The sequence below is a fragment of the Procambarus clarkii genome, chromosome 72, assembly GCF_040958095.1.
Source record: "Procambarus clarkii isolate CNS0578487 chromosome 72, FALCON_Pclarkii_2.0, whole genome shotgun sequence".
In the NCBI taxonomy this organism is placed as follows: domain Eukaryota; kingdom Metazoa; phylum Arthropoda; class Malacostraca; order Decapoda; family Cambaridae; genus Procambarus; species Procambarus clarkii.
Window position 1 is genome coordinate 9961898 of NC_091221.1, and position 15703 is coordinate 9977600.

The 15703-nt window shown below is 38.7% G+C and overlaps 1 protein-coding gene across 9 annotated transcripts in view; it reads left to right on the top strand.

Moving 5' to 3' along the window:
- Window positions 1-10726, top strand: part of Miro (mitochondrial Rho GTPase) — a 28375-nt gene extending 17649 nt beyond the window's left edge. For 3 of the 9 annotated variants that reach the window (XM_045767534.2, XM_069312474.1, XM_045767533.2), the window contains exons 13-16: window positions 296-492; window positions 3090-3128; window positions 3941-4000; window positions 7650-10726. In XM_045767534.2, coding sequence (XP_045623490.1) covers window positions 296-492; window positions 3090-3128; window positions 3941-4000; window positions 7650-7776 — 423 coding nt within the window. In that variant the 3' untranslated portion in view covers window positions 7777-10726. The remainder of the gene's footprint in view (window positions 1-295; window positions 493-3089; window positions 3129-3940; window positions 4001-7649) is intronic. The other 6 variants (XM_069312478.1, XM_045767536.2, XM_069312477.1 and 3 more) reach the window with 3 other exon arrangements.
- Window positions 10727-15703: the final 4977 nt, after the last annotated feature.

Sequence of the window (15703 nt, forward strand, 5' to 3'; positions counted from 1 at the left end):
AGGTTCATTGAATCGAGATTCCACTGTGAACAAGCAGAATCTAACATTATTAAATGTTAACAAGTCTGATACTCAATCACTTGGATAAATTAGTGCAGTATTAATTGTAGTGATTAATATTTGGTGGTAATTATGGTAAAATCCTCAGAAAAAATATTTATTTATTTCTATACAAGAAGGTACATTGGGTTGTGAAAATACAAAACATTGGTGTTCTTATGTTTTTGCAAAGCCAGTAACACACACAGCATTTTGGGCAAGTCCTTAATTAAAATAACAATGTTCTCCTTTTCAGAAATACTTTAGTGAAACATCTATCCCAGTATTGTTTGTTGCCAATAAGAATGATATGTCTGCCGCCCGTCAAGATTATATACATCAACCAGTCTCCTTTTGTCACAAACACAAGATTCCACCACCACACACATTTTCTTCTGCAGTCCAGCCTAAAAAAGACATCTACACCAAGTTGGCAACAATGGCTGCGTATCCGTAAGTTTATTCCTATTCTTGTTTTTACTCAATTTTATTCATAATAAGTCTTATGTCTTATCAGTACATTGTTTTCATTGTACATTTGTTTACATTGTACATTTTTTTCATTCTGATTGCTCATTGAGTTTTCAGCACAGTCAACACAGTGGTCAATTGGCAGTACAGACTGTAGTCATGGCCTCAATACAAAACAGGGATTGAGCAATGTATGTGATAGATAGATTTAATACATTTGTTTCTGAGAGGGCCCCCTCAGTAGCTCCCTAAGCTTTATGCACTGGTATTGCCAAGCCTGAGCTAATTGTACCAGGTCTCTCAGGCCCGTCCTTCACTACTGGAAGCCACGACTTCTCTTTCCGATTCCATGCCCGACACTGCAGTTAAAGTATATTTTTGGACCCTCGTGGCCATTCTTGTTCCCTTCTTTTTTCAACCTGTATGATTCAAGCTCTACTTTCACCTCGTAAGGTATGTGCTGTTGTTGGCACTGGATTTCAGATTTGTCTGAACCGCCTTGTAGAGCAGCTGTCTATGAGGCTGCAACCACTGTAGAATCAGGCTATACATTATAGGCTCTTATACTTACTGTATATGTGGGTGTGGGGGTGCAGTTGCTGATCCCCTGCTGTTGGGAAGTTTGCGGGCTTCATGTCTTGAACGCTAAAGTCAGATACCCAGCAACTGTCTCTGCCCTTCATCGTCAGCCAGTGGACTTGAAAATGAAAGGGCACATTATCATAGATGACTAAAATACTAATGAACTATGAAAAGGCATGGGATGTGTAATATTGATATTCATAAACAGCACTGAAACATTAACCTGAAAGACTGTAAGAATGTAAGGAAGTGATCCTTGTAACAATAAGAATAAGTCAGTTTTACTGTTACTGGCCTTCCAAACAAATGTTACTGTAAAGATTTTTGGCATCTTAAATTCCACAGACTCGCTTTCCATTAAAGTTCTTTGGATTATGTGATGCTTTAATGCTTCCTGAAGAAAGGAAAGGTCTTGTCATCTCTTCTGGCCAATTAAAAAAAACATTTTCCTCTGCTCATAGCCAGAGATTACAATACAAAACTCAGCTTGACTAACAATTAAGAATATTCTGGTTACTTTAAAATATTTTGTGATGCAATTTTGAAAATTGGCAAATTTTTCATATTTAGACATTTGTATTGGTATAGACAAATCTCATAATACAAGTTGAAGTTTTCTAGTAAAGGCAGGTAACTTAAAAATGTAATAATGTGCTGTAGCAGCATTTCACCATGTTAAGTCACAAGATGTCTTTGAAGTGCCTAAGATATCTCTGTATAATACTGGGAGTTTGACACAATATTAGCAGTGTATTCTTTCAAGGCCTCATCTTGTTGTCTGATTAGTGCGCTCCATGTTGGTGTCTGAATCTTGTATCAGCCTTTCAGGGTAATTTGCATTAATGTGCTTGTAAAAACCCAGTTTAGGGCTTCACAATAGTTTGAGAAAGACATGCCATACTCCACAAGATGCATTGCTTAAAATGAGGTGTCCATTGGTACCTTAAGGTTGTTACACAGAGAGGATTGTTACACATATTCCTGAGGCTTCCACTGAAGCCAAACCTGGGTTTCACACACTACTCCCATGCACTCTGGCTCTGTCATCTTGGAATGTTCTACCTCTGATGCTCCTCTTCAGTATGCAGAGAGAACTCACTCTTAACTTGATGTATCAATGAGAAAATCCCTAGGAGCCGTGATGTTATTAGAACCTATGTGCTGAGTATTTCCAGGTACACACACCCCAGACAACTGCTCAGTGTAAGTTCTAATCCTCATTACGTCTCCTACAGATTTTCTCATTGGTACATCCTGTTAGAGTGAGTTCTCTCTGTGTATTGAAGACGAGCGTCAGAAGTAAAACATTCCTAGACGATAGAGCCAATGTGCATGAGGGCATTGTGTGAAACCCTGGTTTGGTTCGGCAGAATCCTCGGGAATCCTCAAGGGTTCAGTAGAACTCCAGGTTGCGATCCTTTTGACCATGTTATGTTATAGTCTAAGTTGTGTGGGGTGTGTGTACCTGGGAATACTCTACACATAAGTTTGCATCCTCTTCACGGCTCCTACGGATTTGTTCTGAGCTTGTTACTTGTCACCTATGGTACAGTGTTTAGTGCGGGACACAATGCAAAGCTGTGTGGCCATTTCCTTCGCTTGCCAAAATATTCTTACATCACAAGAATTGGTTTGCAAAAAGAACCTTCCATATTCATGGTAGTTTAATGACTATGACAACACCACATTATGAAGCAGTTGATAGTTTTTGAAGTTATAATTTCATCTTTACAAAACACACTGAAATTTGTATAAGGCTCACTCGGTTCCAGTTATTTGGTCCATACCTAAAAGGAATATTTTAGTAAACTCAAATGTTATTACCTTTGAACCAAAACAATAATATTTTTATTTGTTATTGTATTTTAATATACTGTATATGTAAAACATCTTGTATTCATCATCAGTCAAGTAAAGAAAGATTTTACACTAGCTAATGTAATGATAATATACATCTCTACAACCTAGACTTACTAACAACCATTCTTTCCCTTTAGTCGATTTCAAGCTGCTTGGATGCTCTTTTACCGAAGCAGGTGTGTAATAATAAGTAACCGAGATCAGGTGTTTTGCCTTGCTAAATTGAAGTTCAGCTTAGTCGTATCACTATTGCATTTATGTAATATGATGTGTTTTTAAAACAGTTGGAATGCTTTCTTAAATGGTACTTTCTTATACTGTTTGTGGTTTTGAATCTAGAGAATCTTTAAAAGAAAGTTGTCGTCTGTTATATTTGCCAATTCACTCTGCAAGCTTTACAGTTTTTCAATTGGCTGAAGAATGAGTGCTAAATAATGAAATCTCTCTGAATTATTCCTCATTGCAAGATTCAAAATCATTGATAGTAATGTATTTCTTATTATAAATATATATTATCATGTCTCATGTTTTAACATACAGTAGTATAAATTTGTTGCATTTTGAAACACCCCCTCAGTAAATATACAGTAGTTCTGTAGTTTCGGTATTTGAATATTAAAATTTAAAAATTTTTGTGAAACATTTTCAGTAGTTTGATATTCTGTATAAATTTGACAAAAAAAAGTATGTATGCACCCATTTCTATTAGAAAGTGTCAAATTTATGTAATTTCATTCAACTTATTCTACAATTGCCTAGTTGTTTGTTATAAAGCCTAATTATTGTATGTCTATACGTGTAAATACATCAACATCAAGTTGCCTAGATAATGATTTTTAACGTTGGGCTTTTATAGTAAAAATATATATATTCAGAGAATCATTGAGAGCCTTAATGGACCTTGAAGGGGGTTTTTCCCTTGAAAAATAAACATTTATAAGTGAAATGTTTTCTTTAATACTGGCGACCATTATGAATGCACTTGCAGCACTCTCCGTCGTTTAGTGCACATGCTTCTGTTGCGGCCAGACACATCTTATATGACAAGGTGGGAAGGAAGCAGAGAAAGTACATGATATCAATTTTAGAAGTTTGAATTTTGCACACTTGCTCCTTTTTTATTTAATATAATTGTGGTGCTTCAATTTCTAATTAATATTTTTGTCCTGTTTCGTGAAGTTATCCACAGTTTTCAGTTACTAACAGCTTTTTGCAACAATTCTTTGCTATAGTCATTTTCTTCATTCCCTCAACAGTAAATCAGTCTAAGCACTGGTGAATGACACACAAGATTTACATGAGAGACTATAGTCTCTCATTTGTATGTTGGTGAATTCTGTTCTCAGTGTATTGCAAAGGGCTTTCAAAAAGAATTTGTTTGATTGTTATTATTTTGTATAAGTTATAATTTGCATGGAATTTAAAGCTGTAAATTTAGTGCACTAAGTGTTGACAGTTTTATATAATCTAATATTGTATATACCTCTAGTTGAGAGATAACTGCAATCCCTGTTCGTATCCTTGTTATAAGATCATAAGATACGAACTTTTAAGTTCATATCTTATATTTATAAGATCTCCACCCAGTGGGGTGGAGATGGGGAGGTCTGGTAGCTGAGCAGACAGTGCGCAGGACTTGTAATTATGTGGCCCGGGTTTGATTCCTGGAGCAGGCAGAAACAAATGGGCAAAGTTTCTTTCTCTCTGATGCCCCTGTTACCTAGCAGTAAATAGGTACAGTACCTGGGAGTTAGACAACTGTTAGGGCTACTTCCTGTGTGTGGGGGGGGGGAGGGGGGAGGAATAGTTAGTAGTTAGTAACAGTTGATTGATTGACAGTTGAGAGGCAGGTCGAAAGAGCAGAGCTCAACCCCCGCAAGAACAACTAGGTGAATACACAGAAATCATAATAGCGTGATATATCAAATGAACAAACTTGGTTTGATTTTTGTTTGTATATGATTTGTTCATTGACTTGAAACCCATTTCTTTGTTGCTATCCTGTCTGGCACTGTTGCCCAGAAATAGATTCAAACACCAGCAGTTAAATCACAATTTGGGCAATGCCAAATTGTGATTTAACAATAATTAACCAAAGTCTTATGTCGCAAGATAACCTCATTGGTAGTAAGCAATTAAAATTATAACAGAATTTGGTTGGCTAACTGCATTACATCCATATAGATGTATTTACATAATTTGTATAAACACTGAGTGATAATTAAAATCAGCACATGATAATTGCATTACTTTGAAGATCAACATGGGGCGTACTTTTAGGGTTAATACCAAGCCGAGTTATTCTTTTGAACATCACAACGTCTTAGGTTACTACGATTAAAATGGAGTGAACTTTTTTTACAAATTCTTAAAAAGGGGCATACAAGTTCCCTCAATGACTATATACTATATATATGTTTATATCTAATAAGTTTAACTGAGATACAGTCAAACCAGAAAATTGGCAATACTATATGAAAGTTCATTTGGATGTTGTACAGCAAAAGTAAACACAAGATCTGCGAACCAACACATAAAGCAGAATAATTTAAGGTATAAATACTTCTGTGTTTAGATAATAACTGGGACAGCATATCTGTGCCTAGAATTATTTTAAGGTAATTCTGTCCCACGATCTGGCAATTTCAGACGCCTCTCTTGAAAGAGATAATTTAAATCTGATGGTGAATTTAGCCTGTTGAACAAATAATTTTGCTTGTAAACATTGCTTTGTATTCTTAAGGTTGGTTAATGCCTCTAAAGTAACTATGGTAAGATTTCAGTATAGAGTAAATACTGTTCCTACAATGCACAAGCAACAGTATAACTTTGGTTAATTCTAGAACTTGTTCCCCCAACATAAGCAATAATCATATGTTTTAATATTAGTTCATAAACTGAAAGTTATATAAAAGTACCTTTGTAAACTGCCTATGTTTTGTAGTGGCATTTGTAGCTGCTGTCTGCATCTAGAAATTATTAGTAGTGTACATTTCAGTTTTTTCAGACTTTACCGTAGATAATATAAACAATATTTGAATACTGTACTTTATTTGTAACAGTAAGAGCCTGCTTAGTCTGGGGGTGTGGAGACTTATACCAGCAAATTAAGACCAATTTTGAATAGGTTTGCTTATTTATCATGATATATTTTGCATGAGTGCATGAATTTTGTAGTAATATATTGTGATTGGTGGAGTAGCTAAGTTTGACGATGCCAAAAATACTCCACGATAGATCTGATTCCTAATACTGTGCTGAATGCTTTTAAGATTAAGGATTTGTTGAAATTGTGATGTTATATTAGAAGAAATACGTAATTGTATTTTTTAGGAAAATGTAACTTGATCTGTGCTCTTTGCATTTGCATGTACCTGTGCAGTATCTCATTGCTTATTTTAGTGCATGAACAAGATATATATATGTACAGTGATCACAATTGAAGTTTATGTATTTTAAATAATTAAAATTATTATGGTATCAATTTGTGAATGTGCATTTTCTAGCCGTCTCTTGCTGTTTCCTTAATTTTGATGGGCATGATTTGTGTATGAATGTTATTAGTTGGACTAATAATCCCATTAGGTTTATGAATAGTGATAGGACTTTATATTTTCTACACCCAGTTCCTAGAACTCACAACTCATGAGTTAACTTTCTCCTTCATCAGTATACTGATACCTTTATGTAGGTTAAGGCTTACTAGTTATACTGTAATGAAATGGTCTATGTCGTCAGCTCGGTCCAGGGTCCCAGGTATCATTCCCATAATAGGACTGAGACAGTTGGGTATGTTTCTTTGCAACTCCTTGCAAGGCTTGACTCCTTGCTTCATCTAGCAGGTACTCGGGAGTAAAACGGTTATTGTGGGTTGCACCCTGGGGAAGGTCAGTAGTTGGCCTGTGCAGTATCAAGATCTGCATAGATCTGCTGGGCTTCCCGACAAGATCTGAGATCTGTTATGCTTGTCGACGAGATCTGAGACCTACTAGGCTTCCTGTCCCTAACAATAGGAAACTAGACTCAGTTTCTGTATAGTTCCTTTATGCTTGTTGAGAGTATGCATAGATGCCTCCTTCCATTTCTTGTTTACTAACAACCCATTCTCCTGTTTACATAGTAGTTTTTGTAACTATGTGCACCATAGTACAAAGATTGTTGTTCTAAGCAATTAGATAGAAGAGCTTTGTACTATTTACTTTATAGTCGATAAAAAATAAAGCTTAAAAACTAAAATATTTCTAGGCCTAGTATAGCACACACATGTACTATATTAGGTTGCAGATATTGGGTATTAGGCCTAGGGAGGTTAGGTTAGGTTAGTTTGTCTGCAACACAAGTAGAAAATAGTCTTCCAGTTTGTCCAACTCAATAGTGCCAATTTCTATTTTCTAATTTCGTTGTACATCGGTATGTATACTATGGTCCTCATCGTTACTATAAGTACTACCAAAACAGGAGGATGGGCTGTTACTAATGATGTTACGGGGTCAAACTAATTATTGTTTATGTATAGAAAAATCAGGCGGGTAGCTCATAAGAGAAACAAATCTCATTTATTCTTTATATAGAATATTACATTAATTATATAATCACATGTACTATATATATATTATACTGTGTTATACAAATGATATTTATATTGTTACTGTATGTATCCGCTAGAATACAAATACTGTAAAAAGTTTGTGTTGCAGGCACCTGAAGCAGCTGGGTGTGGTTGTTGGTGAACATAGTACCTGGCTGAAGGTGGGCTTGGGTGTAGCTGCCATTGCTGCCTTTGCCCTCCTCCTGGCCCGAGCCTTGCGCTCCACAGATAGATAGTTATTCAAAACTGTGTCATTAGGCCCTTGCTTCCTGCTCTAGGAACTGGGTCACATTAAGTGGATTGGGACACATTACCATCTCAGAGATGTGTGTTGTTTGGCATATTCTAGATGCTACTTCAAACAAATCCTGTAATATAAGTGTTGGGTGCAAGAAGTCATTTCAGTTTGTAAGATAATTAAAAAAAAGGAATAATTTAAAAAATTTATTTGCAATGTTTCAGGCCATGTTCATTGTTTAGTTTTTAGGGATTGTATTCATGGAAGTTATTATAATGGGGATTATTATATAACAGCTGTAAAACATGGAATATTTCCCTAAATCATGGTAGGTACCATGTTTTTCATGGTTATTTTTTTAACAAATTGTTATAGTACAGTACATACAGTACTTAAAATTTTGGGAATACAAATTTACCGTAAAATGGAGGTAGGTGCTACAGCTATATATTTCTTGAACATTTGTATTCATAAATATGTTTTAGAATTCAATATCCATGCTAGGTCATCATGGTTTTATTTTAACAATTTTGATTTTCAACTTAGGAATACGTGTACTCAGTCTACAAAAATTATTTTGATGTCTTGAGTTTTAGCTAGCTGGGTTTATACCATATAGTGTAATTTACTTGTAATTAGTTCATTAGAATTTAATATTAATTTACCTTTCCATTCTTTGTTCACAAAAAATCTGATCCTATTATGAAAGTGACAATGCTTTGTTGAGACTATGGTTCTGACTGTCACAGTTCATGCTCAGCCAAAATAGGAATATGATAAGTTAAATTTTGGTAATAATGCCAGTGTAGTGTATACTGTACCTTCATTGCTCAAGAAAATGCACATTATATTTGGTTTTTACATTAGCTGTTCATTGATTGCCAAATACATCACAGCAATATAAATAGGTGAACAAGATAAATATTTTTATAAAGCAATTTGCAATTGAATGTTTGATTTTCTTCAAAATGTCATTAACAGTTTGTAAAAATGTTAAATCAATAGTTATTCAATTCTTATTGAATGCAAATTTTCTTAATACTTTAGTAATTATTGATTTATGAAACATGTTTAACTAGTTGGATACATTGGCCCATAGCTCAGACTATTGTCTTGCTTTATAACTTTTACTTTAAGTTAACAATATTTAATACTATACAGTACATTTGAAGTAGTGTACACTGTCATCTGTGTCGTATTCGGGCACAGTAAAAATGAGAATGATAAAAATTAAATTTTGAGAGAACCGACCAAGGTGAAATGCATTGCTCCATTTCAGGGTTTAACGTATTTTATTGGTATATAGGTGGGAAACTGCTCTCGCAAGGTTGCGGATTGGCCATACTCGCTTAACTCACGGTCACTTAATGGAGCGCCGCCCTGCTCCTTATTGTCCAAATTGCATTGTCCCTCTTACAGTTGTGCATATCATTGTTGAATGTCCTGATTTCCAGGACGCGTGTGTCTTGCTTTCCTACCGTCCCTCGCGATCACTTGTCCCTCGATAGAATTCTTGGTGAATTGGATATTTTTTATATCGTTCGCCTTACGCGTTTCTGTTCTCGTATTGGCATTCTTGGTGATATTTAGCGCCCTCTGATTATTTTGCACTTTGATGGTGCTACATAGCCTTCCCGGTTTGGTGCCTTCTTTTGATAATTACCTTACCTTATTGGTATATAGAAGATTAAGTTATAGTTGTGAATTTTGGAAAATTCGAGGCTCTTACCATAGTTTATTATATTATTGCTATACTATTATACATTTAATATCAATGCAGCTCGTAGAGCAAAAGCGACCACTTGACAAACACTGCACAGTAATTTTAATTTTCCAAGAGTTCACCTCTGTTCACACAGCAGTAATTGAGTACCTGATTGTTTTCCTATTGGCCTATCTTGTTCCAGGAGAACTAGTGGATAAGGCTTAACACGAGCCATAGGAAGGGAAAGCTCTCGGCCTGTTAACATAAGTCAGCAGTCGTCTGTTCCTATATCCACCTCTTTAAAAAAAAAATTTCTTTCTTCCTGAGCAGTCATCCTGAGGCCAGTTTTATTACCACCTTACTCTGCTTGTACCACTCCCATATTGCTTCAACAACACTAATCTGGCCTTATTTCTTTTGTGCATAACAATCAAGAGAGCTGAAGTCTTCATAATGTCAAAATTGTCTTGCTCACTTTGTATTTATCACACACAAGGACATAATTTTTTTTGCCTTATTTATTAATATTTCTACACATAATTCGTTGCTCCATGTTTCTCTCCTCTTCCTAATGGCTGCCAGTATGAGGCTTTGTTAACAAATCTTGTATACAATGTTAGGTTGCTGTGTGGGGGTCGGTTCTCTCTGAGAAGCACTAGTAAATGAATAGTTGAGGGGAATAAATACTGTTGTTTGTATATGATACAGTTGACTGTACACAAGGTATTTAATCATATGAAATGAACTTCTTGCTGTAATTGAAATATTTTGACTGACTGACTTTTCACCCGTCGGCTTTCCATCATTGTCTTCAATATATTGAAGTTACATTTTTTAAGTAAACTTTATCATGCCAGTATTGTGCAAGTGTAAATAGCAAGCTTGTATGTCACTCACATACATCATGGTTCAGGTGAACATGTTCATATACTATACAAGATCATATTTTATAACAATTTTTATATTTGCGTACAATATTACTGAATGTAAATTTATCTGGCTCTTAATATTCAACTAACATATGTGCAATATTAGTCCCATTTCCATAATTAGTATTTTAATTAATATTACTCATTGATTATAAAATTATCAATATAGTAAAAGATTTGACAGCTGGGACCATACCCCTCTATATTTGAGCTAGACTAAAGGAAGTAGCAATATGCTTACATTATATGTACAGTTTTTAAAGATGCAAATACAGTACTGCAAAATTGAAAAAAAAAATCCCACCAGTTGGAAAGTGGTTTCATTTTCCAAATAGGTTCCCCCTCCCTTTCCAGCCCGTTGTTGTTGTGAGTTGGCTTGGTGGGCGGCTGCCGGAGTGTGATGCTCCATGGGACTCTGTCCTGTAGAAGACTAATGCTCCTGCTGCAGTCTTCACAAATTGTGCTGGAAGTCTTTTTTTTTTTTTTTTTCCTCTTCCTCCCCCTCCGTGGTGTTGTGCACCTCCCTGGGCCTGGTGAGGGTTGCCCTCACCCCCTCTCCTGGCCCTCTTTGGGTGTTATACTTGTGAAATAGCACCGTGTAGGGTCCTTTTGAATCATCGGACTGCCTGCTGGAAGGGTCGCCCATGAGGGACTACCCTGAGTGGATGGCTGGGTATCCAGGCTGGGGTGATAAGGGGAATGAGGTCTTTGCACCAGTGTGGGAGAATGGACGATGCAGTCAGACTCTCCTGTTAAAAAGGAGGAGCACCGCTGGGGACGACTCTGCTCTGGTACACTCTCTGTCCTTTGTGTGGGGGCGAAGGTCACTCTAAGTCGGAGAGTCAGAGTGCACTTCTCCCCAGGCTTGCGGCCTCAATTGCGGCGAGGCCCACCCTACCTTCTCCCATGCGTGTGTACTTTACAAGCTTGAGGCAGCCATCCTCAACTTGAAGCACCGGGAGCGTTTGTCTTTTCCTGAGGTGAGGCGCTAAGTTCGCCGTCTCCCCACCTTATGCTAACGTCTCTTATGCTCGCGTGTTGCGCTTTTCCTCTCCTCGTCCTTCCACAGACTCGAAACCGTTTCCAGGCCTTGGACCCTGACACGCCCGCCACCCCCTCCTCTGTTCCTGTGCGTTCTGTCCCGAAGGGTCCCCCTCCTGGTCCTCTGTCTGGGGTTCCCCTTCTTTCTGCTCGGTCTGTCATGTCTCCTGTGTCTTCTTCCTCGTCTCCCTCTGATCCTCCTCCTCCATCTATTGGCTCTCCACGCCGCCTGTCAGTATGGGCTGATGTCCATCGCTCTCTCAACGGCCGTCGTGTATGCTCTTGTTCTGCTTCTCCTGTTGAGACATTAGAATCCGTTGCCCAATACATTGTCGCTGGGATGCCTGTCTCTTTGAGTCAGAAGCTTAAGCCTGGCTCCTCTTCCTCCTCCCCGGCGGGTAAAGAGGCTTCACTTTCTTCCTCGCCCCCTACCTCTGACCTCGCTCCGTCCCCTTCCGTTTCAGTGGTTACGTCCCCTGTTCCTGCTATGGAGGTCTCTTTGGCCCCCGCTTCCCTCTCACTTGCTGCCCTTGCTGAGATGCACTCGCTGGTTTCTGCCCCTCCTGCTGCTGTCCTTGACCCTCGGTTATCCCCCCTCTTCCTCCTCCGGACCCTACTCGTCCGCCCCTGGTCGATCCTCTAGCTCCCTTCCCTCCTTTACTCAGTCTTCGATGGTTCCATTCGTGGTTATTACACCAATTTCCTTGATCTCCAACTTCTGATTTCGCGGTTTTTGCCCCTTTGTGTCTGTCTCCAGGAGCCGATGCTTGGTGCTTCTCCTGGTCGCTTTCGTGGCTCCCCCCCTCCCCAGATCTTGCTGGGGATCCTAACTCTTCTGCTCTCTTGATTTGCTCTGATGTTCCCTTTGTCCCCTTACTTTTTCCTTCACCTTAATTGTTCTGCTGCTCATATCTGAGGAAATGGTATACTTCTTGTTCCATTTATCTCCCCCTGAGTGTCCCGCTTTCTCTTCCTGACCTGAAACACCTACTGAACACCTTGCTGGAGCCTGTGCTCCTGCTAGGTGATTTCAATTGTCATCATTCCCTTTGGGGTGATGTTCTGACGAACACCCGGGGTCGTCGCCTTGAGCCGTTCATCCTCTCTTCTTCCGTCTCTTCTGAATTCTGGTGAGCCCACGTATTTTGGGCTCTCGGACTCTCACCCTTTTCTGTCTTGATCTTTCTCTTTACTTAGATTTCACGTGGCAGGTTCTTGACCTCAATGGCAGTGACCATTTTCCCATCCTTGTTACCTTTTCACCCTCCCCTCTCCTTCCCTAGGGGGTAGTTTGCTAAGGCAGACTGGAACCTATTTACCCTCAGTGCTGCTCTCTGACCTCTCCCTTGCTCTCTCCTCCTTTTTCATGACAACGTCTTCGACGCTGCCCTCCTCTATTCCTCGCTCTTCCTCTCGGGGACCACGGAAGTGCATTCCCTGGTGGAATGCTGACTGTGCTCGGGCTGTCTGCTGTAAGCGTGCAGCCTGGAAGAGACACCGCCACCGACAGACGGCCGATTCTTTTCTTTTATTTCGGGAGGTGAGTGAGGTGGCCCGTAGGGCCATCCTTCACCACCCATAGGGTGGTGACGGACCCCTTACCCATCTTGTGGATGGTAGTTGACCCCATATCTACCCTGTGGGCGGTAATGGACCCCATACCCATCCTATGGGCAGTAGTGGACCCCGTACCCATTGAGGTAAAACAAACGCTCTTCCAGACTTTTGGCTTTATTTATCAAACAATTTCAGTAGTCAAATCCTGCAATAAAATTAACCCATATAATAAAAATACATATTTGTATATATAGTTTAAGCGCAGTCAACATTACCCCACTATAACAATAAACAAGCAGCATATGACTAAAGCTAGGGCAACAGAAATTAAGGGAAAAGGGAGTACATATATACGGACCTGCAGCACGACACAGCTGATCTAGCCGGCCACCAAACAATAATAATCAAGCGAGCATCCATCCGGTACAATTATAACTCCGCCCCGATACGAATTAATGTTAATGTGGTCCACTACCACCATCACAGGGGTGGTAGTGGACATCACCACGGGAGACATCTTCCGTCACGCAGGGTGCAGTCGCACCTCCACAGATCTCCAGTATCAGCTCTTGATACTGGTAATGGCTCAAAAGGGCCACCACTTACGGGCTATTCATCCCCGTGCCACCTTTTGGGTGGCTTAATCTTCATCAATCAATCATCGAATTATACACTTTTACTACACCCATCCTACAGGTGGGAATGAACCCAATACCCATCCTCTTGGCGGTACTAGACCCCATACCTATCCTCTTGGCGGTAGTGGACCCCCATACCCATCCTGTGGGTAGTAGTGGACCCCCATACTCATCATGTGGGTAGTAGTGGAACTTATACCCATCCAACTGGTGGTAGTAAGCCCAATACCTATCCAGTGGGCGATAGTAATCCCCCGTACCCATCCTGTGGTCAGTAGCATACCCATCCAACTGGTGGAAAATAGGTAAGGTAGTTATCAGGGAAAAAGCGCCAAGCCTTCATGACTTTATAAGTGGACCCCATAGCTATCCTTTTGGGTGGTAGTGGACCTCAAACATTGTGCGGCTTGTGTGGACCCTATAGTCATCCTGTTTGCAGCAGTGTGCCCTATAAATAATCCAACGTCACATCGTTTTCTGTAGACGTTCCTACAACCCATTCTCTAAGATTTTTAAAGCTTATACTATTGTATATACTGTACTTTAGCGAACGTAATTATTATATTCGAACCCCAATTGGAAGCAGACCCAACTATAGGATGGGTTAACCCAAGTATCGCGCTTCCAAAAGGGTCGCCCAAGTTGGAAAAGACGAACGCTGAAAGAATATTGTTGAAAACATCTTGATAACTGATTAAACCAAAATTATTTATTAGTCAGAAGAAAGACAGAAACGCGATCTATATGTAAAACCTCTACCAGACAAATATTTTAAGTAAAACCGAAGATATTTGTAGTTGTATAAAAGTGGCAGTTTTCATCGCTCGTCAAACTCGAAAACCGCAGCATTCATCTCAGAACCATGCCTATTTCACGCAGATTCCTTAATAAACGTAAGAGTTTTATATGTCACAAGAAAGACAGATATATAAGCTTCGTTCTAAATACCTTACCATGGGCATATTTAAATTTAAAGCGAAGATACGTGTACTTTTATAATAGCCGAGCTCCAACTCCAGACAGATCGATCGACGGAGCAACTCTCTCTCAAAACAATGCTTATTTCACGTAAATTTGTAAATAATCGTAAATTTTTTATATGCCTCAAGAAAGATAGGAATATAAGGCTCATTTTAAACACTTTATCATAGACATAATTAAAGTTCTAATGAAGATTCATGTATTTTAATAATCGCCGAGCTCCGACCCCCGCATAGACTGAGCGACAGAGCAACTCTCTCAGAAGAATGTTTATTTTACGTAAATTCGTTAATAAACACAAATGTTTTACACGTCTTAAGAAAGATAGAAATATAAGCTTTATTTTAAATACATTACATTAGACATATTTAAAGCTCAAGTGAAGATATATATGTTTTTATAGTGGTGTTCAGTAGCTTTTCGGTCATGGAGTGCAGACGCCTACGCACTTGCCAATATGTTGTGTAATTAACAAAGATACGCTAATAAAGCCTAAAATATTACATGCCTCCAGAAAGACAGAGCTATAATCGTTATTGTGAGTGCATCAAAGGAAATATATCATGTTGGAGACCAATGATATAGCAATTTTAATTTAAGTTTCGAGTCCCGCCCGGTCGAGAGAGATGGGGCGACTCTCGCCCCATCTATTGGAGATTCTGTCCACTAAAGACCCAAAGCTACTCAAACCTTCCTAGCATTACGTAAGCAATGAAGTAATATGGTATATTTACTCACTATAATGTAGATGGTGGATGCAGAAAATGAGAAAACATAATTTTACTCTGAAAAAATATCATTTCATAACAAAATAAGATGTAAATATGTAATATCAAAGGAAGTCGATGGTCCAAGCAACAATATCGTGGAGCGACTTATCCAAGATATATTGCTCTCTGGAAAGTGTTTGCTGGCATATCAACCTTCTGTACACAGTGATCCATTCGTCGAACTTCTCTGCTCAAATTATCGCAAATTTAATTTATGATGTTAACAAGTAGAATGCGTATTTTTAATCAAATCTAACGATATTAACAAGTAGAATGCGTATTTTTAATCAAATCTAACATAACT